General features: G+C 46.3%; 3 protein-coding genes across 3 annotated transcripts; 1 reads left to right on the top strand and 2 right to left on the bottom strand.

Annotated features, from left to right (window-relative positions):
- Positions 1 to 836: 836 nt before the first annotated feature.
- Positions 837 to 1,795, bottom strand: LOC135914327 (transcription initiation factor TFIID subunit 10-like). The gene has a single exon (XM_065447132.2). It carries the CDS (start codon positions 1,595 to 1,597, stop codon positions 1,172 to 1,174), a length of 426 nt encoding a protein of 141 aa, XP_065303204.1. The 5' UTR covers positions 1,598 to 1,795; the 3' UTR covers positions 837 to 1,171.
- An 81-nt stretch (positions 1,796 to 1,876) lies between these two features.
- Positions 1,877 to 6,183, top strand: LOC135914375 (galactosylgalactosylxylosylprotein 3-beta-glucuronosyltransferase 3-like). Its single transcript, XM_065447187.2, has 6 exons — positions 1,877 to 2,145; positions 2,225 to 2,304; positions 2,402 to 2,563; positions 2,906 to 3,190; positions 3,913 to 4,034; positions 4,273 to 6,183. Exons 1-6 carry the CDS (start codon positions 2,064 to 2,066, stop codon positions 4,559 to 4,561), a joined length of 1,020 nt encoding a protein of 339 aa, XP_065303259.2. The 5' UTR covers positions 1,877 to 2,063; the 3' UTR covers positions 4,562 to 6,183.
- Positions 6,184 to 6,490: 307 nt separating this feature from the next.
- LOC135914374 (bifunctional lysine-specific demethylase and histidyl-hydroxylase NO66-like) lies at positions 6,491 to 25,773 on the bottom strand. Its single transcript, XM_065447186.2, has 12 exons — positions 25,493 to 25,773; positions 25,197 to 25,307; positions 24,872 to 25,047; positions 23,300 to 23,620; positions 17,129 to 17,236; positions 16,981 to 17,015; positions 16,034 to 16,128; positions 15,540 to 15,623; positions 12,578 to 12,682; positions 9,391 to 9,532; positions 7,881 to 7,995; positions 6,491 to 7,109 (listed from the first exon to the last, which is right to left on the bottom strand). Exons 1-12 carry the CDS (start codon positions 25,538 to 25,540, stop codon positions 6,848 to 6,850), a joined length of 1,602 nt encoding a protein of 533 aa, XP_065303258.2. The 5' UTR covers positions 25,541 to 25,773; the 3' UTR covers positions 6,491 to 6,847.
- Between the last annotated feature and the right edge of the window lie 98 nt (positions 25,774 to 25,871).

Genomic DNA, 25,871 nt, shown 5'->3' with positions numbered 1-25,871 from the left:
TAGCACAATAAAATGCTTATTAACACAGGGCTGGCCTGGCACCCTCACTGATTTGTTGTTTGTGGGAAAGAAACCAGAGAACTTTTTTTTTTCATTTCTTGTATTACATTAGAAGACAAACCTTGGACACCACTCCGCCTTCTTGGATTAGATTTAACTGCAACAAGTTTACTGTCCTTGGGTGCCTCAACAATTGGGCACAGCAATGGGAAGGTGTGTGCTGCATCCAGAATTTCCTTGAGAGCTAATGAGGTTTAAAATCTAAATTCAGCATTTTCTTTTCTTTCAATGAATTTGATTTCCAATTGTTTTATTTTCATTCCTACATTTTGAAAATAAATCTCTACACTGTCTTTTATTTCAAACCTGCCAACTTCAAAATTCCAATTTCTTGTTCCTAACATTTCCCATTTCATTTTGAACTACCTGGTTCTTTGCCAATCTATCAGAGTGGGAATGTGCCACTAAATCGAAGCATCTACATCTACTACAACTTAGGTCACGGTGCATGTCCTGATCTAATGAAGGGAAGTGAAAGAGAAGAGGAGCTTGGCTACATTACACCCCTCATACATGATTCATTCCAGCTGCGGCAACACAGCGTGTCTCATTTGCTTCAATACTTATCGCATTAAAATCTCAATAGTCATCCTGAGATGCTTCCTGCTGGAATATTTTTTCAAATGGAAGACCTTGGCGGCACATGAATTGAGTGTTATAGACACTTCCGATTCAGTCAAAGCTACAGAAGCCAGCCCAGTAGTGGCAGCGTCCACAGCTATTTACTCCTTTTGTACAGTGGTAAATTTATACTATGCAGGAAAACACCAGTCAAAGCACGTGTCCCATTTCGGCATTTATTTTGTACAGAAAATACATCCCTTAATGCACTCCAAATCGGAGTGGACTGTCATTACCGAATTTTTTTTCTTTTTTCTTCCGAGATGCACAACACGCCACGATTTTTGAACCGCAAAGAAATGAATTCGAGCGCGGCAACACAACTTCAACACATATATACATCGTAGCCCGCACTGTATTTGGCCGCTGGGCTTGACGATTAGGAACACTCGATGCAGCCGTCAAATCGCGAAGGTCTTTACATTTGAAACCAGCAGGACACCGCGACACCGTTAGCGAGCGGCCCTTCAATGGACCAGGACGCGCGGCGTCAGACGAAGTAGTGCGGCTTCTTGACGTTGATGCCGTACTCCTGCAGCGCGGGAGTCAGGTCTTCCATGGTGAGCGTGTAGCGCTTGTCCTTGGTGGCCTTCTTGCTCTGTCCGGCACCGCGCATTTTGCAATGCTGCAGCGCGTCGTTTGTGATATCCGAGAGGAACTTCTGCGCTGCAAGGGAAACAAGCCTGACGACGCGCGGGTCGCTGGCCTCCAGTCCGGCGGTGTTCAGGTAGTGCGCCGTGACAGCGTCCGGCAGGGTCGGACTGTAATCTTCGAGCTGCAGCAGGAGTTCCGACAGCGACTGGCCCGAAGGCCCCGACCTGCTCTCGGTCGTTCCTACTCCGCTCGCGGGGCTCGAGGCGCCGCTTTCGTGCTTAACGGTGGCCGTCAAGCCTGCTTGCTGCGAACTTTCCGCCATGGCGACGCCCGTGCTGCTCTGGCCCTTGTGAAAACGTCCGCGCGCTCAAGAGAGCGCCTACGCAAATAATCCGATACTGATTTGCTCAGTTCACCACGGTAGCTCTATAATAACGAAAAGAATACCTCGCACCGATGCAACGTTTGCCACGACAAGGAACACGAGATATGCACAACAAACGTAACTTGCCCGATGGCGTGCCTGGATAAGCTAGGCTCGACTTGGTAAAAGTCTACGATTGGCTTTTAAGCAGCCAACACACTGGTCACAACTAGCCGCTAGTCAAGCACGTCGGCGTTGTCTTCAGATGGGCCGCTCTACTGGTATTCTACTGTCGAAGTGATGTTTGCGCTTACTTTAAAAACGGGCTAATGACAACTTGCACAAACTTTGTACAGCAGCGGCCCAAGCTCCTTGCGACTCTGACCAGCGATTTCTATCTGGAGCACGCATGTGATCGCTGCCAATGGTCGCCCAAATCTGTGGTCGCAACAGGTTCCTGACAGTAGCCGTCTGCTTTTTCATCGCCTGGCTCGTTGTGCAGTTGAGTGAGTTCCTTCATTAAGTCACGACGTACAGAAACAAAGTGCGTTCTGAATCTCTGTACACTTTTCTTCTGTTTCTCAGTCACGACACAGCAATGCCTCATTCAAAGCCGAACCAACGTAGTCTCGGGAAGCTGGACGCACTCCTGCCTACGGAAAATTGTAAAAAAGCCATTGTTAATTTTTTTTTCTTTTTTTTCAGCTTTGTTCTCCTTTATGCTGCGACAGGTCCGCACAATGCACTTTCTTTATCGTGCAGGTCGACAGGTTAGTGTCGTCGGGTGTTCATTCAGACTGCATAGCGGCGGTCGAGAAACTTGCCGATGGCCAGCGGCAGCGGGTCATATATGCAATAACGCCCACGTACACACGTCCTGTTCAAGAAGCCGAACTGACGCGGCTTTCTCATACATTTCGTCTGGTAAGTCACTGAACACGTTAACCTCGGCTTTATGCGTCGGCGCAAGGAAAACAAATCGAACCCGAGTTTTTGTTGAGCTGGTACTAGCTAATTCTGTTTTGCTCCAAGTGACAACGCCTAGTGGCACATAAAACGAAATACGTACTACTCTGAGTAGCAGCACTTAACGTACTCGGTGCGCACGATTTTTTTTACACTGTGACCAAGAATGTGCGTGAAGGCCATGTAGGAAAATCAAGCAACATAAAGGTCAAATCCTAGTGGACTCAATAATTGCATATCAAATGCTTTAGACTCAGGCTGAAGAACTCCACTTCTGTTTCTCAATCGTGTCTTCCTCAGGTCCCGTACTTGCACTGGATCGTTGTCGAAGACTCAACGGTCCGAACAGGTTTGGTGTCCGGCTTATTAGCTCATTGCGGTGTGGCCTTCACCCATCTGTATGCTGCTACACCAGCTGATCGCAAGCTGAAGCCTGAAGATCCTAGCTGGCTTCTTCCAAAGGGTGTCCTCCAGAGAAACGAAGGCCTACGCTGGCTTCGAGCCAATGCAGAGCATCTGGATCCCAATGGCATAGTCTACTTTGCTGATGATGACAACACTTATGATCTGCGTCTGTTTGACGAGGTAGACATCAAATTCTTGCAGATCACATTTGCAGATAATTTGCACTCTAAGGTTTCCTAATGCATGGAATGCAGCAATTATGTTCCTAAAATTTGACTCGTCATGCTAGCAAGTCAGTGTTTGATGGTGGCAGGATACTTTGGCAGGCAACAATGAGCTTGCACTTGCATACAGACTTACAATTTTTCAAGGAAATAGAGTTGCGCAAGTGTGGAACTTGACCTCACACCAAGGAGGTGACAGGTTAAGGCATTTTATACTTCTTCGACCCCTTTGTCAAATTTCTATACCCTAATCCCTCTCATCCTTGTAAAGATAGTGCACCTCTAGACGCATGCACAAATGCCATGAGAGAGATGCACGAGCCCTGTTCTTACAGCAACAATGGTAAACCAATTGGCCCAACAATATCTCCTCTGCTATCCCTCTTGTTCACCTTGAATTGCTAGTTTATTTGGTGGAAGAGACTTGCAAGTAACGTACAATTCTTTGTGATTTATTCTGTGCACTTTACCCGATGCTTATTATTAGTTTCCACTATGTAGCCTCCAAAGTAGCTAACAATATTTTTGCATGCATTTAGTCACATCCTGCAAGTTTTAGAAGTGATACATCCTGCTTTGAGAGCACTTCTGGCCCCAATTCTGTGTAGATGGGTAAGCATGAAATTTTCATTACTTTATACAATATGATGTAAACGAACTGATACATATGTTTTACAGATGCGAAAGACTGTCAAAGTGTCTGTTTGGCCTGTGGGTTTGGTCGGAGGCTTGATGGTTGAGCGGCCGATTGTTAGAGACAGTCATGTTGTCGGCTGGAACGCTGTCTGGAAACCATACAGGTGAGAACAGCCACACTTCTCTCCAAGAAGAAAAGAAACAAATGTTTCATGTCCATATGGCCTGATTAGTTGCTCCAAGTTATGAGCCTTTACATAAGATAACACCACAGGATTGCCATCACAGACTAGCTATATCAGTAGCAGCTCTGGCTCCTGCGCTGCATTACAGAAGCACAAAACAAGTTAAGCCTGACATTCCACACTTACAGTGCCCCTGCTTTTTTTCTTTTTCTTCCAGGCATTATCCCCTGGACATGGCGGGTTTCGCTGTGTCCCTGCGGCTACTTCTTGACAACCCTGACGCCCAGTTCCGGCTTCGGCTTCCCCGTGGTCAGCAGGAATCGTACCTGCTGAAGCAGCTTCTGTCTGGGCCAGAGGAGTTGGAGCCTCGAGCTGGAAACTGCACTCAAGTTCTTGTGTGGCACACTCGCACCGAGAAGCCCAAGCTAGATCAGGGACGTCCCAGCAAGGCTGGAAACATGAAACATCCAAAGCAGGCCGCTGCAAAGCCACGCGTCCAGGCGTAGGTGCCTTGTGAAGCGACTGATGTTTGTGTGTGTTAAAACAGTGCAGCACGGGACACTTGGTTGCCATGCCAGCAAGCGCCTGTGCTCAACATGTGCTTGGACTACAGTTGTGCTCGATTATTTAGGCAACGGACGCTTCAGCTTTCGTGCGAAGAGCCATAACATTGCTCCACTGTTGCGATCAGCGTCTGGATTGGGAATCTAGGTCTATCACTTTTGGGGCTACGTTCACTTTCATGATTTCTCGCATGGCTTGGCATCAGACACTAGTGTGTACAAGGAATATCATTCTACGCACTGTGCCAAGACAGCATACTCAGAACTGTGCGAGATACATTGTTGCCCGTACATGCTGAAGTGCTGAGTAATGTGACCGCACCCGCAAAAGTAATTGACCTAGAATACAGCCCTTCTTTGTGCAATGGTGTTCCTGTTGCCCATTTAGTCAGCGTATACAATGACGCTAGCAATGCTGACAAAGTGTTTGTCCAAGGGCAAGTTTCTTTTGCATCAGATTTGGCTTGTTTAGATAATGATTACTAGTCCAATTAAGCTTCTTTTTTTATCTCCGAAGGTCACAGATTGGGAATATGGCTTTGCTTTAGATACTTTATCTACACCTGCCCACAAGTTTTCAGAATGTGAAAGTTTCAGAGCAGCTCAATGACTTCAAGGCCTAAACACCTAGAGCCAGAAGTTTGGATGTGCGCTGGCTTACTCTAAATTATAGCTCATGAGAGTTTCAAACGCACACACACTGTTCTAGAGTCGTACCATTGTGACACTCCCGATGGCTATATTTCGATAGGGGCGAAATGTGAAAAACACCTGTTTACTGTGCATTGGGGGCACGTTGAGGAACCCCAGATGGTCCAATTATTCCGGAGTCCCCCACTACAGCGCGCCTCATAATCGGATCTGGTTTTGGCACCTAGAACCCCAGAATTATACCTGCCTGTTCACAAGTTCACGAAGGCCTGCCAATTGTCAAAACACCTCGAACCAAAAGTATCTGCAAACTACTGTGCTACTTCATTGAGTACAAGAAAAAGGAGCCCTAAAAGTCCACTGTAATCAAAATGAAATCATCTTTCCATTTAATTTTTTGAAAGCTGGGCTTGCCATTTCAAGGAACTTATGGTGGTAACAGACAGTGCTCACGAAGCACTCTAGCAGACTTTCACTTTATAACTAGTCATGTGCCAGTCAACTAAACGCTGAGGATTGGCCTCCAAGTATGCTCCGAGTTACAAGCAGAGTTTTTGAACTGGTGTGATTGAAGAACTGTGGTGTAAGCCGTCATCACCAGCTCCTATGGGTGTCAATGCAATTATTGGCTCAAGTGCTTCCATCTCAAAATGACTGCTTCTAAAAATACCATGAGAATGTTGGCATCACTATTCAGAAATGCTGACGCTTGTTCACTTTTGCGGGACTCTCAAGGTACTGGCAGTATCTAGCCAACATGATCATTACTAAATATTCTACACGATGTTTCAATGCATGTGAAAGGTGTGGTTGGCTTGTACCAATAGTGCTTGTTGTTTAGTAAAGTCAAGGAACCAGCCAGCGGTGTTGTGCCAAAAGTTTCATGTGCTTAAAATATATAAGCTTAAGCCTTGTGTTCTTTGTTTTTCTCCAATGTTTTCTTGTATGACATATCAAACAAGAGCAAGGGCATTATCTTACATGTGGCTACACAAAGCTCACAGCCAGTGGAAAGGAAGATCAACACACTCAAAAAAAGATGTATCCCATTTGCATTACATTTGCATTTCTCTCTGGCAGATATAAATATGTGCCAGCAATGCATTCTACATTAATTGTAGTTTCAGGTAGCAAAGATGCTTTTTGCTCCAATTTATGTCACTCAGCACTATTACACTGACAGCTAGACATAGACTTCGCATTTACGGTACACATTGACAGTGATGTATTGAATGGCTTTATTATCAAGAGAATTATACCACTGGTTCAAGCAACAACAAGACAATTCTGAGATGACTAAATTCCACACTTTCAATAGATGGCTCTGCCACTTCATAAAACCAACATTCGAGTGCGGACAGTATAATAAAGACAGTATAACGTGTTTACTGTCACAGCAGGCCATTTCTACAGCCACAATGTCTCTGCAGTAAACGAGGCCACAACCAGAGTCACCATCCACGATGGCAAAAGGCCACATGCATGCAGGCACTGGTTGCCAAAGGGTGGAGCACCAGCTTCCTTGGGCTGTGAACACAACTTTACACACAAAGCCACTACGATGAACTTCACGCAAACCTAGTCGTCCGATATTTCAAGCGGCTGCTTGGTTATGAGCAGTCCTTTGTCATAGAGGAGGCTTGCCAGTTCAAGCCTGTCAAGTGGGTTATCCAGAGGGAGGTCGTCCACCTTGATATACCCAGGGTAAGCATGCAAAAGTGCCTCCACGGCAGGTGCTTGATCCTCTTCCAAGAGAATCCACTGTGGATCACGCCCCTTGTATCGCCTGCTGTTGTCGAAAGAGTGGTACAGGCGCACATCCTGCTCTTCTACAACCAGCCTGGAGGTAATCAGCATGTCATCATCAGTCAAATTAAGGACTACTAATTGCAAATGTTTTCACTTGTGGTTAGTGATTAGAATCGCACAGTACGTGCTGGCAAAGTAACTGCAGCAAAGTTGTCAGTCTGGTCACTACACCGCCTTTAAAATTTAACAGCATTTACATATCACAGTAACAGATGATGAAGGTGTCCTATAGTGTGTTTAATAATGCCTGGTAAGGTAGACGCTATCTGCACAACTCCTATCAAAAGTGAAGCCACTGTGTACATGATTACAGCTATGCCAGTGATGTCTAATTGGCCTCCTGTCTACCGGCACTGTTCAAAAACTCTGGAGGCAGAGGTGAGCTCTCATCATCATCACCACCTCGTACTCTGTCTGGCAGACAGCCAAAGACGCAACGCATCACAGACAGGAGTTGGCCGAACTCAATTCGTTTGATGTGAGCTGTACACTTAGTCATTGTGCATCATAGGCCGTTTTGTTGTCTCAACTTCGCAATTTGCTTGCCTTCTCTATGTCCTAGAGTGAAGCATTGGCGAAAGAAGCTAAATGCATGGTCCAATATAGCTGGACATTTACATCAGTAGCATCTTAAGAATAATGACGTCTATGTTCTGCATAGCCTTCAATACCTGCTTCTTGAATGCAATGCCAAAAATATGCAGAATGTGCGAACGCTTGTATCATGATATAATAAAGAGCCCTCAGAATGTACAGCACACATGAGCAGCCTCGTAATTGCCTCATAATTAAAGAAACCTACCTGACTGCATTCCTGCGAGCGAGCCGCACTTGGACATCCGGATCCAGCTCCTGTATATTCACAACTTCGCCAGAGTGCCAGTGTTCACCAGTGTGAACACTACGTCTACGTTCCTCTGCACAGTCCATAAAAAAAAAAAAATCGTCAGTAATTGCTTACACATCAAAATTTAATAGCAATCATCACTCTGTGGATCACAAACCGGCCTTTGGTCTGTCATCAAAAAACCATTCATTAAAAAAAAGAATCCTCATTAAACTTAAATTATGAAACCTTAATGCAACTGGCATGTTATGAGAGATGCCACAGTGGGAGCCTACAAATTAATTCAGCCACTTGGAAGCTGTTTAACAAACATCCAATGCACTGTACGTGAGCGTTTTCACATTCAAACTTTCAGGATCAGAATGCAATCGCAATAGCACGGAATTGATCCCGCAACCTCTCCTTCAGCAGCAGAGTAATATAGACACCGCACCATCATGGCAAGCCAAATGTCAAAAGGTTTAACACAAGGGTAAATGTTAGAAAATTTTGTGCAATATAAGCAGCTGCTGCACGTGCTTTCATGAAAGTCAACTCTGACTGGAATGCAGAAGTGTTGCCAGCTATAAAGAACATTAATGTTTGCATTGCTGGAATTGGCCTGGTTTTACAGCCCCAGAAAATAAGAGAGCCTCTGTCCTTGCAGCAGGTGGGTTTTATCATCTGCTTGTTCTAGAAATGGGTGCTTTCGTTCATTGTATGATTTCAAAAAACATTTTAAAAGCCTTGTATAGCATTGCATGACACCGTTGCAGGTGACTGTTTGCCAGTCAAACTGCATATATTTACTGTGGTGACTGTAGTGTAGCGTACGTCTTGGCTACAGTGAAAGGTACAGAGACCATGCTATAGCAGACATGCCTGGCACAGATGGAGAAGGGCATGTGCCTCTTCATTATCCAATCTTCTATCTTCTGCTCTTGGAATTGCTTCCTATTGAAGGGTTCAGACTCGCTGGCACACATCCGCACAGTTACCCTCTAGACGGGCTGCAGCAGCTCTCTGGCCATTTCCAAGCAAGCTCTGGTTCCTTTCACTTTTAGTTTTCCCTCAAGCAGACAGCTCTTACTGAAAATACCTTTGCTAAAATGTACTAAAATGTAGGCATTTTAAAACGAGACACAATGTTGAAAAGTGTCATTTCATCTTTGCTTTCACTTATGCTTTATGCTGTTCATAATTTCCAAGTAAGGCTTTGGCCACAGCAAACTGGAAGCCTGGAATCAAGCATTACCAGGTGTTTTTTTGCATACAGTCATGCACAACCTAGCCAAAAATACGACTTGCCCTGATGAAGCGAAGCCCTTTTATTGAAACGTTTGTGCTTGGCCACATCATCTATTAGACCAATGTTGATCATTTTAAGCCTCCATGTTTCTGTGACCATCTGTCCTGTCTAAGTTGTTAAAAAGTAGCTTTAGAGGCCTGACTGCGCAAGAAGCTGCAGCAGGAATTGGATGCTCACCCTGTGAAAGGAGCGGCGGCAGTGCTTCGTGCAGGTGAGCTTTACCACATTGGTCAACAGCTGCATCAACAGGACAATAGTTTACCAACTTCTCCACCAGGTGTCGCACTTTTCCCAAGAAGGCTTCCCGTGCATCGCTCGCCTGCACAAGTTAAAGAAAATGTACATTACCATGACTCCCATTCGTGTGCAGACAGCTTCAAGACCTTCGCATAGGGCAGACACTGCAAGAGAGCTAGCATCACTGGCTTGCGACGTCACGCTAGTCAACCGCAACTCCGATCATCTCTTGAACTGTCACCATCTCTATACTTTCCTGAAGCCGCAGCTACCACAACTGCCCACTAGCTGTGATACAACATTGCTGTGCCAACTGTGGCTGGATATACCATTCAGAGAGGCTAAACAATATTTTCGCATCTGAATGGACAGCACACATCCATGAAACAGTTGCAGGTGTGTGGAGGTACTTGAACAGTTTCTCTGCGTCTCTCCCTGCTACAACGACCGGTACCTACTCTGTACCATGTTAGATCAGTTGGACTCGGGAACACTCTTGGTGACAAGGGCACCTGAACTGTGGCCATGTTTGTCACAAGCTCGTAAAGCAACATGTGCACTGTTGCAGTTCCTAAAGTTGAAAGACTTCACTGACCAGATGTCGAATATAACCGCGTTCGATAACCTGGACTCAAGAACATTCCTGGTGACAAAAGTGGCTACAAGCGACATGTGCATTGTTGCAGTTGCTAAATCTGAAAGATATAATTTACCAGAGGCTTAAGATCACTCTATTAGGTAACGTGAAATCAAAAACATTTGTGGTGACAAAGGTGGCTACATGCTACATGGCTACATGCATGACAAGCTCAAAAGTGACATGCACATTGCTGCAGTTGTTAGAGTAGACAGCGTTCAGCGACCAGTTGTAATTTTGATGTGCATGCCAGCATCATGATGTGATGACAGCATCAATAGCTGCTGTCATGTATGTCGTAGCTCCATTTGCAGGAGAAAGCATGTCTACACTGAAGTATGTTACCACCGTTTCATTGTGCTGTAACTTCACAAAACAAATTCATTCTGCCTTATGGGTACTGTTTAAAAGACCTGTTTCATTCAAGCAAGGCTGGGGCCACTTATTGGCACATGCATAGGCAAGTGTGAGGCAGAGTCTAAAAAGACTGTACAATTGTCACATGCACGGAATAAGCCGGTTCACTGATGTGCACCAATGCACCCTACTTTTGTCTTTGAGTGCTAGAAAGATTTTGTCACTGCCACAAAACATTATGAAAAAATATTCTTGTCATATGATCTAGCAAGACAAAGATTGGCCATTATTTTCCTCTCCCCTCCCCCCTTCTTGTAACAATCGGAATATTGTTACTGTCTCGCCTATCAACCTAAATTAATTGTATATGTCTAACTCAGTGAATACAGTAAATACACAGTCCGTAAGCCGTCGAGACAAGTCACAAACATATGGCTGACCAACAAAGAACACAGGTAACACTTGCACTAGCAACATGCTATGCAAGCAAACAGATAAATCCACCACAATTCTTCTTTTCTTGGTTCACATGTTTTGCATTTGGCACACTGTGGGGCGCACACGCCAGTGCTTACAGACACCTGTTGCAGCAACATTATTTTTAAGAGCCATAACTATTACTGCAAAGAAACAAAATGTTGTAAAAAAATTATGGTGTTTAACGTAACAAAACTGCACAGTGGATTATGAGGGATGCTGTAGTGGAGCACTTGGGATGAATTTTGACCACGTGGGATTCCGTAACGTGCAGCCAAAACATGGTACAGGAAGGTTTTTGCATTCAGCTTTCATCGGAACGTGGCTCCCTCAATCGGGGATCGAACTCGCGACCTCGGGCTCACCAGCAAGGGCTTTGTCATGCTGTCCTGCTATCAACGACACATGCAGGACCCACGCATGGAGGATTAGAAGGCCTACAGAGGCAAAGTGCGTTTGGCTCCAAAAGCGATGACGCCAAGTGGATGCTTCGCTCAGTCAGGTCTGTCGCTTCCACTGCTCCCACGACTACGCACACATTAGCGTTCTTGCTGAACAGCTGTGTGCATACCATACCGTGAGGAATGTCAAGCTAAATTTATGCAATCCTTTTTTGTTTTTCTTGGACACTGACGAACACCGACAGTTTTCGTTCGGTCTAATCTTATGCACCCCTGAGTTGCATCACTGCTGTGGCACTCTACACCATGGCAGCGTTCCTAGACGTCTTCAGTGCAATGCTAAACCTTACTATTTGCCACGAGATCGAGCTGCAGGTAGCAGCACCATTGCTGCGTTAGTACAGACAGGCGATTCTCTCTCTATTTCTTTTTTTGACTACTCAGTGATGTTCGCACCACCTCATTCGTGTTGCATGGTGTCACAAAGATGGCAGAGTGATAAATACATCGCAACAAATCGCTAAAGCGCAGCATTCTCATATCGCTGCACTCATTAGATTTCTTTAAAACAGCAAGGAAAAATGCTTTCTGTGGTTTAATAGAAACACAAAGTGATAATAAGATTGATATGATTGTGGCCAACAGAGAGTGCAGCGATCGCACATTGTACACTTGACATGGGCAGTCACTGATTTCACTGCAGCACAAGGACAGCGAAATGTTAAATGCTTCTGTACATCATAAAAAAATGCAGACAGAATTTATGGCGGTGCTACAATCACAGAAGAAATTGGCTTTAATATGCAAGCTGCGTGCGCACATGTAAACACGTAAGGTATAGCAGACGATGCACGGTGCAATCCACACTCTGTGGTTCAGCCGGTGCCCGCCAGCTGCTGACTCTGCTTGATCTTGCAGTCAATAGCTTTTAGTGCTTCGCCTTTACGTAGAACAGACAATTTTTCTTTAGACATTTCAATTAAGAAGAACAGTTAACTTCCTTGGATTCACACCCTGTTTTCATATGGTTATAACTAACAAACAATGGAGCCACTCGATCCGCCTTCTCATTGGTTTCACTCCAATTGTACAGCAATTGTATCAGTTCTCGAATCTCAACCTGCAATACAGCAGTTTTCAGGGAAATAGTAGCAAATTGCTCGCTTGAAAACATAGTAGATTTCATGCTGCAAGGCCCTGTTTCAAGTTGCACACATACTACTTAACAACAAGCAAGCAGGCAAAGATTACAGACCACATCTGCATTGGCCACACCCATGTAGTTGAGGTAACCTCTTGGTAGAGATTTCCTGTACTCTACATCTTCCTCCATGGCCAGTTGCACTGCTTGGGGGATCATCTGAAAGAGAAATATTGAAACAATGATGAAAAACAACAGAATGCCAACCTGAGGTGCCTGAAATAGATTACTGAAACAAACTTAAGCTCGATGTTTCAAGCCTTTTGATGTAGTGAACAAGGCGGCTGGAAACATATAACCCCTCAATGATCACGCACTGCTATGATCACTGTCATTAAGTTGTTCTTTTTTCTTTTCTTTCCTCAAATGCAGTATAAAGGAGGCTATATTATTAGGCCCATGCATGGTAACTGCAAGCCAATGCCAGGCGCAGCATTGCTTGAGTGAAAAAGGCAGACAGAAAAATTTCCAAGATATGTGAGAACTTGTACCAAACTAATTAAACTAACCGCACAAAAGTAAAGCATTTGAACAGAAGAGAAGAGAAAGGACAAAATACGGCACTGCATCAATAGAACAAAGGAAATCATTGAAACATGCGAGATGATATGTTGCGACACCAAATGCTTCACCAATTGCTCTCTCTATCTGAGAAAAAGATTTTAAACTTGGAATGCAGAATGTCTATAAATATCATAGCATGCATATCGTATTGGCCTCACCAACTTCTTTTTTGGTGCCTTTTGTGTATATTTTGTTCATATCATTTCCGTTTTCTATTTTTATTTTTTTTGTCTCTTAGGCATTTCATTTTGTTAAATTTTTTGTAGCTGCCCGTGAGTTGTATATGTATAAAGGCATCCGCGTCAAAAAAGAATGAACTAGTTGGAAGTCAGCATTGTGTTTCATCCCATTATATTCTCTGGTGTCCAAGTTTTACTTTCACACTGTTAGTTTAATTATGACCAACCAACCAGGTTTGCATTTTACCAAACTGCACACATTACGACACCAAATCATCTCTTCTTGCATTTTTTTCCATCTCGCCTTGGCTTGTTTCCCGCCACTAAAATGATAGGGACGATGGCCATATATTCATATACCTCCAAAAAGCATCTAATGTCTTTTGATGGGCTACATAGGTTGTCCGATTAATGTTTTTTCAAGTAAGAGGGCTTCCAGCAAGTACTGATAGTTGAAAACTATTTTGCACACACACAGTAAAACTTTATAGACAGGCAAAGCACACACATACACACACACCACTCTGTGTGTATCTGCCTCACTTGCCTTGCCTTTTGTGCTATTTCTTGCAAAGATGTTGCCGTACCAACTAGCTCGAATTTAGATCTTAGTACACTGCAAATGATGTGTTCTGGGTGAAAGGCATAAGTAGCAATCACCTTTTGCAAATACATAAGTAAAGACGTACTGCTCACCAAAAGTGGTGGTTTTCCAGGATATGCTATGGCATACAGCTGGTTCAGACCTATCCACATTCATCACCAAAAACAGTGAAGCCAGTGATACAGCAAAACCTTGACATAGCGAAAATGGAATTAACGAATTATTGTGCACGTACAACGAAGTAAGTTAAAAATTTGGTTGGCCATGCCTTATTTCAATAGGCTGACCTACGGCTCTAACGACATCAAAACTACAAGATCCAACGCAATATCAGATATAGCGAAGCAAATATTTGCTCCCTTGTACTGTGTCGTTCAAAACATGTTTCTTGAGAGGCAGGCAATTTTGGGGGGACATGGCTGCTTCCGGGTGAATCAGCATTGAACATGTTGGCATCTATGAGCAACAGCATTACTGGCATTTACAAAATACGTAGCGTGCTTGGCACTGTGCGAGAAGCACTATCGCCCATAGGTTCTGACGCTTCTAACCCGCCGCGGTTGCTTAGCGACTATGGTGTTGAGCTGCTACGCACGAAGTCACGGGATTAAATCCCGGCCACGGCGGCCGCATTCCGATGGGGGTGAAATGCGAAAACACCCATGTACTTATATTTAGGTGAATGTTAAAGAACCCCAGGTGGTCAAACTTTCCGGAGTCCCCCCACTACGGCATACCTCATAATCAGAACGTCGTTTTGGCACGTAAAACCCCCTAATTTCATTTTTTTTTCCCAATGCTTTCGGTGCCGAGCCACCAAAATTTCACATAAGTGACCTCATCGCCAAAGGAAACTGAGCAAGAAAACGGCCCCTTGGTACCGTAAGCTAGAATATACGAGCAGCGTGCCAACCAACGCACGCCGCATCTTGACACGAAGAGTGGTGTGCATGCCAGAGTGTTGTTGCCCACTAATGAACATGTCTAGCAAACAATAGCTCCGAACACGGCCTGCCTGGATGCGCGCTCCAGACCAGCCGTGTTCAGTGCGCAACACACTTCACCACTATGCACCTTCAATAATCAGTGACTGCAATCATGTCTTTCTCTTTTTCAAATAATATAACGTTTCCAGGTGAGCTAGCGTTCCACGTCATGCGTCACAGTCTTATTCGCATGCAACTGATCAGTTGGTAGGTGGGAGTGATTTTTTCTAGGCTCTTGACGTGGCTGACACGCAGCTGTATAACTGTTGTCGCTGGGATCGTCCACACGGCACCGAGTGGCCGACCTCAGCAATAAAGGCAGCACAGCACCACGGGAACCCCGTCGCTTGTTGACATCAATGAGTCTGTTGCTATGCATGCGAAAAGTTTTGGAAGCGATTTTATCTTGGAAAGTGAACGACCGAGAATCCCACCCTTCCTTGGGTGGCTTACAAGGCAGACGAACAGCGTCACGCTTGGGTTTCTTTCACATGGACGCAATGTAGAATTTTTGTTTTAACCATTATTAACATGTACGTACTTTTATAGCTAATTATCAAATATAACCAAGTAGTTTTAATGGAAGCTGTGACTTCGCTATAAGTTACAACGAGGTGAGACTGTATGAGGCAACAACAAGTAGGCAGTGATTTGCTGCAGAGAAACTCTGCATGGGAACATACCCGTTCAAAAAGGTCACCCCATGTGTTCCGTTGGCATGTAGAGAGTGTTAGGTGCAACGAATGAACATCATCAGGGGTGTAGGCCTGCGAAAACAGCAATCAAAGACACAATGCAATGCTGCAACATTATGCACCTTTTAAGTGCCGACAAAAACTATAAGACACTCGGCCACTAGTAAACAATGTTGCTCAAACATTGGTTACAACAGATAGCTGGACGAGAATTGTCGGGCTTCTCCCTCCTACATTTTGTCCAAATGACAAAAATACTATTTTGTGGTTTGCACGAGACACTCTGAAAGAGCAAGTATTTTTCTCCCTAGCACAACTTTTTCATTATATCAGTCGCTACAAGTATACTGTGCCAAGCACAAACACAAAGTTACTGAATTGACAAATCAGCACAACAAACATGTTTCATGTGTATAAAAGTGAATCCATGTTGCATGTAGTATTTTCATAGTGTGACACCAGAACTTGACAGGTCCCTGTACCTGGTGTATGATCCCACGAGGAAAATAGAGCAAGTCCCCTGGCTCCAAGACAGCCTCTAAGATTGGCTCCCCCACTTCCTCAGGAGAGAAATTTTCTGAAATGAAATTAGGCACAAAACAAGAAAGTTGAATAGTGAACAGTTAGTGAAACAGCATTAGTACATGATGACTTTTGACAGTAGAAACCAAGCCATGTTAATAGCATGAAGCCATGATTACACAGCGGAAGCTGTTATTAATCCTATGAAGCAATAAACAAACAAGGTGAAAGGCGCTTCAACAATGACACATGAGCTGAAGTCATACTCTCTGACAACATTACCACTGACGATTTGTTGTTGGCCAACTTACTGGTGACTGCATAAAGAGTTGTGCTTGGTAATGAGAAGCATGCCTGTTTGCATGAAGATGTGTGCATTACGCTGCCAGAAGAAATGACAAGGGCCTTGATGATCTGTACAAGTTTGGTGCGAGTTCTCCTAAAATGTTGTGAAAACTTATTTGAGTGAGATGATGAAAATAGTCGTAGTTTCTGCACAGACTTAGTACAAGATACAAATGAGCATAGCATATTTCTTTGCTAGCTAAAGGCATGCATTAAGCCTTTGTTTGTATTTTTTTTTTTCATTCGATAATTTGATATTTGGACTACAGTCAAACCTCGTAATAGCATGGCTGCATCAGACACGAAAGCACCTTCGTTATAGGCGTATATTTGTTGCGTGCCAATGTCGGCAAGAAAGATTTAGAATTTACTTTGTTATATCCAATAATTTGTTATGTCCGTGTTTGTTATATAGACGTTCAACTATATTCGTACATTTCCTCTCGTCCCATAAAACCAAACTAACTTCTGAAAGGGCCACTTAGCAGGGCTCCAATCCATCAACGCTTCCTTTCCATTTTAATGCGCAAAAAAATCTGTAGCAAAATGAGTCTGCACTTGCCACTTGAGAATCGTGGGAGCTCTTCAGAAGGGTCCCTGTTAAATAAACAAATAGCCACCACTGATGAATGAAATCACTGGATTAGTGACGAACCTAGTGAGCAGAGGAAACAGCACAATAATGCTGGTACAACAAGCAGGGGACAAACCTTGGAGCATAAAGGCGCCAACACTTTCGGCCTTCCAGCTGAACAACGAAGGCCTCAATGTCATCGTAGTGGGGAGCAAATCCTTGGGATCCAGCTGGAGTCAGGTACCTAGGGAACAAGTAATGGCAGGGGAGCACGAAAAACCATTAGCTACAGCATAAGACAGTCTGGAGTTACGGTATTGATCAGCCAGACATCAAGTGCGTTCAAGAGCTAAGGTTCGCAAGCATAAAAAAAGAGCTTGTAAATACTTTTATAACGAGGCTACTAAGAGGAGTTCCTCAGCCGTTTTCATGCAGCTGCAAAGGCCAGCATGCAGATACGTGCTCGATATCAAAAGTCAATAAAAAAAAACAGCCTTATTCACGAATGTTTGCTTTGAGGCATAATTCAATCAATCAATCAGAATTTATTATTAGAAGTTGGGTCACATTACATGTATTTAGTATGCAGAAGGAGGTCCCAATTTTCAATGATTATAAAAACAAAAGTTGCACCGTGCATACCATGTTCAAATAGACATTGGCACGGCTTTTTGTAGCCAGTAACTAGTAATTTTTGTTTTTTCCATCGTGTTTCATTGGCTCCACGTGGGTGGTCAGCTAAGAGTTTGTACAGATGTGACCGTGAAACCAAAGGCATGGTGCCGTAACACCTCCTCTATGGGAGTCGTCACTAAAAAGAGCCAGCAAAAAAGGCGGCTCGAGGACTTTCAAAGGTTATGAGAACAGTTTTACACAAACATCTCTGTTGTCTTTGATTAATCACTTGCTAGATCGGCATATATCCACAAAGGCTTAGATTTTGATAAAACTTGTAAGTTTGAATAAAGAGATGTTTTTCGGGAGTGTATAAATTTTTTTTATTCATGAGAATGCTTGCCGGTCACCACCTCAGAATACATTCGTTTTCTGGAATGCATGAGGAAACAAACAAAAAGCACAGAGAATGCCAAGTCGTGTCTCCCAACAATAATATCTGCAAAAATGGTCAAGGTAGGCAACAGCCTTTACTAACAATAGACATAGAAAATGAGCCAATGAATTTGAAAGATACCACTTGACGAGCCCACCTACAAAATCTCTGGAGCAAGAACAGCTGCATAACAGTCTGCAAAACCAGCATTACATTGCTGGAAACATCCACTCTTCTACACTACAACTTCATGTCTGACAAAATTATAGTGTAAGTGCTTGATGTTCTGCTCTTGTTTGAAAAATGGTTGTACCTCAAGTATGCACTGCAGGCCATTACTATCAAACTAGATGGCACAAAGCACCCACAGCAGCACCACACCGTAGCAACACATTAACTCACGTCACACTGTTTGCACAGCATGTCGTCAACACTCACTATCACATGAGAGGAAGATGGAAAAACATGCTTGTAGTGGATCCGATTCCGCCGCCGCCACCGCCGTGAGCGTCTGCACAACGAGCTGATGTTTATGTTCGCGGCGCCGGCCTCCTCCCCGGCGTGGAAGTCACGTACAATAAAGTTTCAGTTTCACCGCCGCTCGGCTGCTCGCCGGTCGCTCTCAAAGTTCGGTCTCTTCTCTCTGCGCGCGTCTGTCTATAGCGGACGCATTTCGCGCCCCTATAGCTTGGTGACCCGGACGTAGCAAGCTCACGCAATGGAAGACGAAATGAACACTACAGTACTCAGCAATGACGCCTCGGCTCTTCAGCCCCAAGCAACAGCACCAGGCGACATCCCTGCCCCCAGCGCTGCCATGGACGCCATTTCCAATGCCCAGCTGCAGCTGCCGCCGTTTTGGCCGAAGAATCCCGCCGTGTGGTTCACGCAAGTAGAAGCCCTCTTCGATCTGCGGCGCATCACATCCCAACGTGTGATGTACCTGCATGTCGTCTCAGCACTTACCTCCGAGGTAGCTGATGAGTTCGACGACGCCATGAGAGCCCCACATCCGGCCGCGCCCTACGACCATTTCAAGGCCATAGTGCTCACACGCAAAACCGTGTCCGAGAGAAGCCGCTTGCAGCAACTCCTCAACGCGGAAGAACTCGGCGATCGCCGACCGTCGCAGCTATTACATCGGATGCGACAGCTACTCGGCGACCGTACCCAAGACTCCGAGAGTCCACTATTGCGCGAGCTGTTTCTGCAACGCTTGCCTCAGACACTTGTCGTGGTTTTGGCAGCTGCGGATGATATGCCTCTTGACAAACTGGCAGAACTCGCGGACCGCGTGAACGACTACTCCGGCGCAAGCTCCGCTGTGTCCTCGACCACTGTCACATCAGACCTCGAGGCCCGGCAATCTCGCCTCGAGGAGAAAATTGACAGGATGATGGACACCATGGCAGCAATGCAGATGGACACGCCTTGTCGCTCTCCACTGGCTAGGGGTGGCTCACATTCGCGTTCCCGTTCCCGCCCAAGACACACTTCTGACGGCTTCTGTTGGTACCACACCAGGTTCGGCGCCAGCGCTGCAAAATGTCGACAGCCTTGTCGCTGGCAGGGAAACATGGAAGCGAGTCACTAATGGCGGCGCGTGACTCAACCGCTACGGGGAGCCGCCTATTCTACATCACAGACAGGATCGCAGGCCATCGCTTTCTTGTGGACACTGGTGCAGAGGTAAGCGTCATTCCTGCCACTCGCCAGGACCGACACCGTTGTCCGAGGACTGCGCCTTTGCAAGCTGTAAATACATCCTCAATCGCAACATATGGCCAACACTCCCTCACCATTGACCTGGGCCTGCGTCGCATATTTCGGTGGATTTTCATCCTCGCCGACGTGCGCTTCGCCATATTAGGTGCGGACTTTCTTACCCATTTCAGTTTGAACGTGAATCTCCGCTCCCGTCAACTTGTGGACTGTACGACCAGCCTCTCCGTGCAAGGTATCCTCGCACCGCTGTCCGCCTCTACGCATCCAGCTCCGCATTCGCCATCTTCAGAATTTGCTTCTATCCTCAGTGAATTTCCTGAACTTACCAAACCTACCAATTTGGAACTTCCAGTGCGGCACACTGTGACGCACCACATCGTCACCACGGGTCCTCCAGCGTTCTGCAAGCCACGACGTCTTGCTGGAGACCGCCTCGCCACAGCTCGCAGAGAATTTGATCACATGCTGCAGTTAGGCATAATCCGCCCATCGTCAAGCAGCTGGTCATCTGCCCTACACATGGTGCCCAAGCGTGACCCCGGAGATTGGCGCCCTTGTGGAGACTATCGTGCATTGAATGCCCGCACCGCTCCCGACCGGTACCCGCTCCCGCACATTCATGACTTTGCTACCACTCTTGCTGGAACAACCATATTCAGCAAGATTGACCTAGTCAAAGCATATCATCAAATTCCTGTGGAACCAGCGGACATACCGAAGACTGCCATGACAACACCTTTTGGCCTATTCGAGTACGTCCGCATGCCTTTCGGGTTGCGTAATGCAGGCCAAACTTTCCAACGCTTCATCAACGAAGTCATACGTGGTCTGCACTTCGTCATCGCCTATCTTGATGATCTGCTGGTGGCAAGTTCTTCACCAGAGCAGCACGCTGACCATCTGCGGTTGCTGTTTTCGCGACTGCAGGAACATGGCTTAACTATCAACACAGCCAAATGTGTCTTTGGTGTTGACAACGTCGAATTTCTTGGACACCTTGTCACACCTCAAGGAATCAAGCCATTGGACAGGAAGGTTCAAGCTCTGAGGGATTTTCCACGTCCAACGTCACTTCGCAAGCTCCGCGAATTTCTCGGGCTTCTGAACTTCCATCGTCGGTTCCTGCCGAATATAGCGCGCATCATTCTACCTCTGACCGACATGCTGAATGCTCCAAAGGCACCATCTGCGATCTTGGAGTGGACATCCGAAGCAGACGCCGCCTTCCAAGAAGCCAAGAATGCCCTGGCACAAGCTACCCTCCTAGTGCATCCCCTAACTGACGCGCCCATGCGGCTCATCACCGACGCCTCCTCCAGTGCCGTTGGTGCAGTTTTACAACAATTCCAGCACAATCTGTGGTGTCCACTCGGTTTCTTTTCGCAGAAGATGAAGCCGGCAGAAACTCGATACAGCACTTTCGACCGCGAACTCCTTGCTGTCTACCTTGGCATTCGCCACTTTCGCCACCTTCTCGAAGGTACCGTGTTCCACGTACTGACGGATCATAAGCCACTGATATTCGCTTTCCGTGGAAACCACAGCACACACACGTCCCGGCAAATTCGGCACCTGCATTTTATTTCCGAATTCACGACCGACCTACGGTACATCGAGGGACCCGTTAATGCGGCTGCCGATGCGCTGTCACGTGTCGACGCGCTTTCCACTGCTGCTGTGGATTTCGACATCATCGCAGAAGCACAACATACTGACAACGAGCTGCGTGACCTGCACGCAAGGTCCACGTCTCTCTCGTTTGCTGAGGTGCCACTGCCGTTCTCCACCGGTACGATCGTCTGCGACATGTCAACAGGCTGTGCTCGTCCATTTGTGCCTTCCTCGCACCGTCGTCAAGTTTTTGACAAGCTACACGACTCGAGCCATCCTGGTGTTCGCGCCACTCAGCGCCTCATCACCTCCCGTTATGTGTGGCCCGGCATCAACGCAGATGTCCGCCGCTGGGCTCGAGAATGTCAACGCTGCCAACGTGCAAAAACGACCCGCCACACCAAGTCACCACTTCAGCCCTTCCGTCCGCCTGACTCTCGCTTTGACCACGTTCACATCGACATTGTCGGTCCACTGCCTTCATCGCGCGGTAAACGATACATCCTCACCTGCGTTGACCGCTACACGCGCTGGCCTGAAGCGTTTCCCGTACACGATATTACGGCGCCAACCGTGGCGTCCGTTTTCGTGGCCGGTTGGATATCTCGTTTCGGCTGCCCCAGCGTGGTAACAACCGACCGCGGATGACAGTTTGAAAGTGAGCTCTTCGGAGCGTTAACAAGCATCCTCGGTATCCGCCACATCCACACAACTGCATACCATCCGTCAGCAAATGGAATGGTGGAAAGGCTTCACCGCCAGTTGAAAGCCGCCCTCATCGCCCGCGACGCTCGAACTTCATGGGTCGACGACCTGCCGCTATTTCTACTAGGTATTCGGTCGGCCATAAAAGAGGACCTCGGGTATACTGCTGCCGAAATGGTCTACGGGACAACACTACGTCTACCCGGTGAATTCTTCGCACCACCTGCAGTCCCCAACCTCTCGCCTCCTGCCTACGTTGAGCAACTTCGGTGGCTCTTTGAGCGCTTGCGACCTACATCACCTCGACAGCCCTCCACTTACGACGTTTTCGTAAGCAAAGACCTAGCTGCCTCAACTCACGTTTTCGTGCGCCGCGAAGGCATCCGACCCGGCCTCACTGCACCGTACGACGGCCCGTTCGAAGTGCTGCAGCGCGGAGAAAAGACTTTTACTGTTTCTGTGAACGGCCGTGAAAACGTGATTTCAATCGACCGTGTGAAGCCCGCGTACATGGCAAACTTGTGCGTTCCTCTTGCACTCCCCACTCGTTCCCCGCCCGATTCTCCCCCATCCGTACCCTGCCCCGTGAGCAAGCACGTGTCCTGGGCATCAGCGCGACAGCAGCGACCTTTGTATCTACGGGGGGGAGCCCTGTAGTGGATCCGATTCCGCCGCCGCCACCGCCGTGAGCGTCTGCACAACGAGCTGATGTTTATGTTCGCGGCGCCGGCCTCCTCCCCGGCGTGGAAGTCACGTACAATAAAGTTTCAGTTTCACCGCCGCTCGGCTGCTCGCCGATCGCTCTCAAAGTTCGGTCTCTTCTCTCTGCGCGCGTCTGTCTATAGCGGACGCATTTCGCGCCCCTATAATGCTTGTCTGACGTGCGCTGTTTCATAAGTTTAATTTATCACATCCATTTCTGCTGCATTAGCCAATCTACATGTGTACAAAAGTGATACCCCTAAAAATTGTTGAAATAAAATTTTTTGCCACCAGACACCTGCCAATCTCTGAATAAAGGGGGGGAAAAGATAGTCATAAAAACATCCAATGACATTAACATTTGTGAACACTGAACCTGCTGTGGATCTTGAACAAAATGACTGACTGCTCTGCCATTCTGAATGTTTTATCCGGCCACTTCTTATAAGGTGTGTAGCACTTAAGAGAGCAGCACACACACTGCAGAAGGCCGCAGAGGGAGAGGCCACTTACATGTTCGCACCCACAAAGCTGCCAAAGAACTCTTGCAGCACGGAGCAGAGGCGCCAGACGGCACGGCTGTATGTCTGCGGATTGAGCAGGCGTACCGAGCACCCCTTCTGAAAGGCATCCCAGACGACTGCAGCATGGGCACGACCATCTGGGTTGTGCGTCTCTCGCTTGCCTCCCTCATAAGTGGTCAGGTCTATGTTTTCTGTGAAGAAGAGGCTCCGTTCACGAAGGATCCGGTCCAGCTGATTGCAGCTCATAAGGCCCTGGTAGAAGTCCGACTGGTGGCGCCGAACCAGCATGGGCTTTTTCTCCCACAGCTCCCTGCGAATGCAGCAGACTCGTTTACAGTCAAGGGCAAATTAAACACAAACAAGTTAGAGATCATTTGAATGTGCTCTTTCATTTCTGCTTTCGCCAATACGTGTAATATCTGCACCATTTCAGCTTTTATGCCTAGTGTGGGGCCTACACTAGCTTTGGCGACTAGAAAAGCATTGGTGCGAGATTGTGCTCCCAAGTTATTACTTGCGAAAGGTATTCTACTTTGGAATTTCTTGTTCATGCTTCTTCTGTCCATGATTGCTACTCGCTTGCACACATAAAAGCACTGACCCCAGCAACACTATAAGTAAGCACTAAATCAGGCTGTGCTGATAACTTTCACAACTTCAGACCCAATGTTTTCTTGATAGAAAAAAAAAAAAAGTTTTCCTGATCTGACCCTTCTCGCACGCAAACTAAGGCAATGCCGTCACTGCAAGATGCTCCACATTTTGAAGCTCTTTTACAAATTAGGGTAGCTTTTGTGAGAGGACACCACAAAAATATTAAAAACAATTATCTTTTTCTTGTGAATGCAGTAGAATTTGTTATTATCTAAATTACCTACCCGGAGAGGGTGTTTCTTAGAATTTGTGGTGCCACACGAAGCGGGCACGATAATTTTAAGACAGTGCCCCAACCTGCCATACCTTCACAATGTCCTCCACCGTACTAGCCTACTGCACCTCAGGAAACTCGTTCCCTTGCTATTTCGAATTTCCAGCCTACGATCAAAGGTTCACTTTACAGTTCGCTTTCATGCCCTTTGAAGAGCTCATCTGCTACAAGCAAGTCAACTGATGCGTACTTTATGATGTTTGCTCCCGACTTTGCCTTTTGAATGTATTTGCAAAAGATAATAATAAATATTTAGAACAGAACGCTTAGAAAGTTAGTGGGACTTCATGGTACAGAAAGGCAGGCATATAAGACACTGACCACAAGAACGCGAGGATGACACAAATACCGACTGTCAATTGAATATATCCACAGTGCCGGAACAGAAGAAAGACACAAAACCTACCTGTGCATGCTCAAAGAAAGGCAGTACCAACTTGGCACGCGCAGATAGGTTTTGTGTCTTCAATCTTTTACGCTACTACGTGACCTGCCAATTGACAATTGGTATTTATTTTGTTGTTCTCCTCGTGTTCATACGTGTGCCTAGCCACAACACCAACTGAACAGTTGGGTCCTTTTACGCCGATAGTTGCCTGCACTGTGCCGCGAATTTATCGTTCCAGTACTCACCTGAAGAAGCGCTCTCTTTCAACCGGCTGAATGAGCCAGTCGAAACAACGTGCGGCAGCAAGTTCACTGCCTCCCGACACGATCGACGTCGCTGCTTCCGAGCCATCGCTAGACGTGGAGCCGTTCAAGCCGTCATAAACAGCGCACTGCTCTTCTTTTCTGACCTTGCCATTTTTCTGTAAAACCGAAGCAAAAGAAATCACTGCTTTTCGCACTGCGCGCCCAGTGAACCACCTTACGAGTCAAGAGAGAGAACTACGCGCTTGTGGGCAAGGAGGGGGGAAGCAACAGCTCCGTTACCCTTTAGTGTGACATAGAAAAATACCTGGGGCGTATTTGAGCACCTCTTGCGACGTTGACGTTTATCTGCGAGTTTCCCGGGAGAACGGGCATCGGGACTTTTGGCAGATTTCCTGTTAGTTTTCGTTCTCGCTTCCTGCAGTAGATTGCGCAATAAATGCAGAACGTATTAATCCACGCGCCGCAAATGGGTGGTTCAACATGAAAAATGTAATGTCATCACTATAGCAATATGAAACAACTAAAAACAAATAGCAGACCGAGTTCACAGTAAAAAGGATTTAGCAACATTGCGCCATGACATCTATAAGTTTGTCTCACCTTCCGCTTTTTGTACACTGCAATCGCGGATTCCACTTTTCTATTCATTTCGCGTGCGCGCAAACGAACCACGCTTTAAACACGTGCGCTAAACCGGCTGCCACAGCTGGCCACAGAGCGACGTTTGTCAAGCGGAATCGACGTCTCTTCTATTGGAAGTGTCGCAGTTGTACACGTTAGCAGTCAGTGAGCTTTAGGACGCATTCCACAACTGTTTATATAATGGATAGGCAAGCGTCGTTCTGTAACAACACACGAACAAGTGTGACAGCGCAGTGTAGCCGGCTGCACCACAGTGCATGTTGTCAGCTACGATTTGGATCGACTTGTCTTCGTGTAAGCGGTGTAGGTGGTCAAGTCAGTTAAGTTGTTGGTGGAA

This window comes from Dermacentor albipictus, chromosome 7, assembly GCF_038994185.2.
Source record: "Dermacentor albipictus isolate Rhodes 1998 colony chromosome 7, USDA_Dalb.pri_finalv2, whole genome shotgun sequence".
NCBI lineage: Eukaryota > Metazoa > Arthropoda > Arachnida > Ixodida > Ixodidae > Dermacentor > Dermacentor albipictus.
Note: the sequence above shows the minus strand (reverse complement) of the source record. Positions and strands in the feature narration are given on the sequence as shown.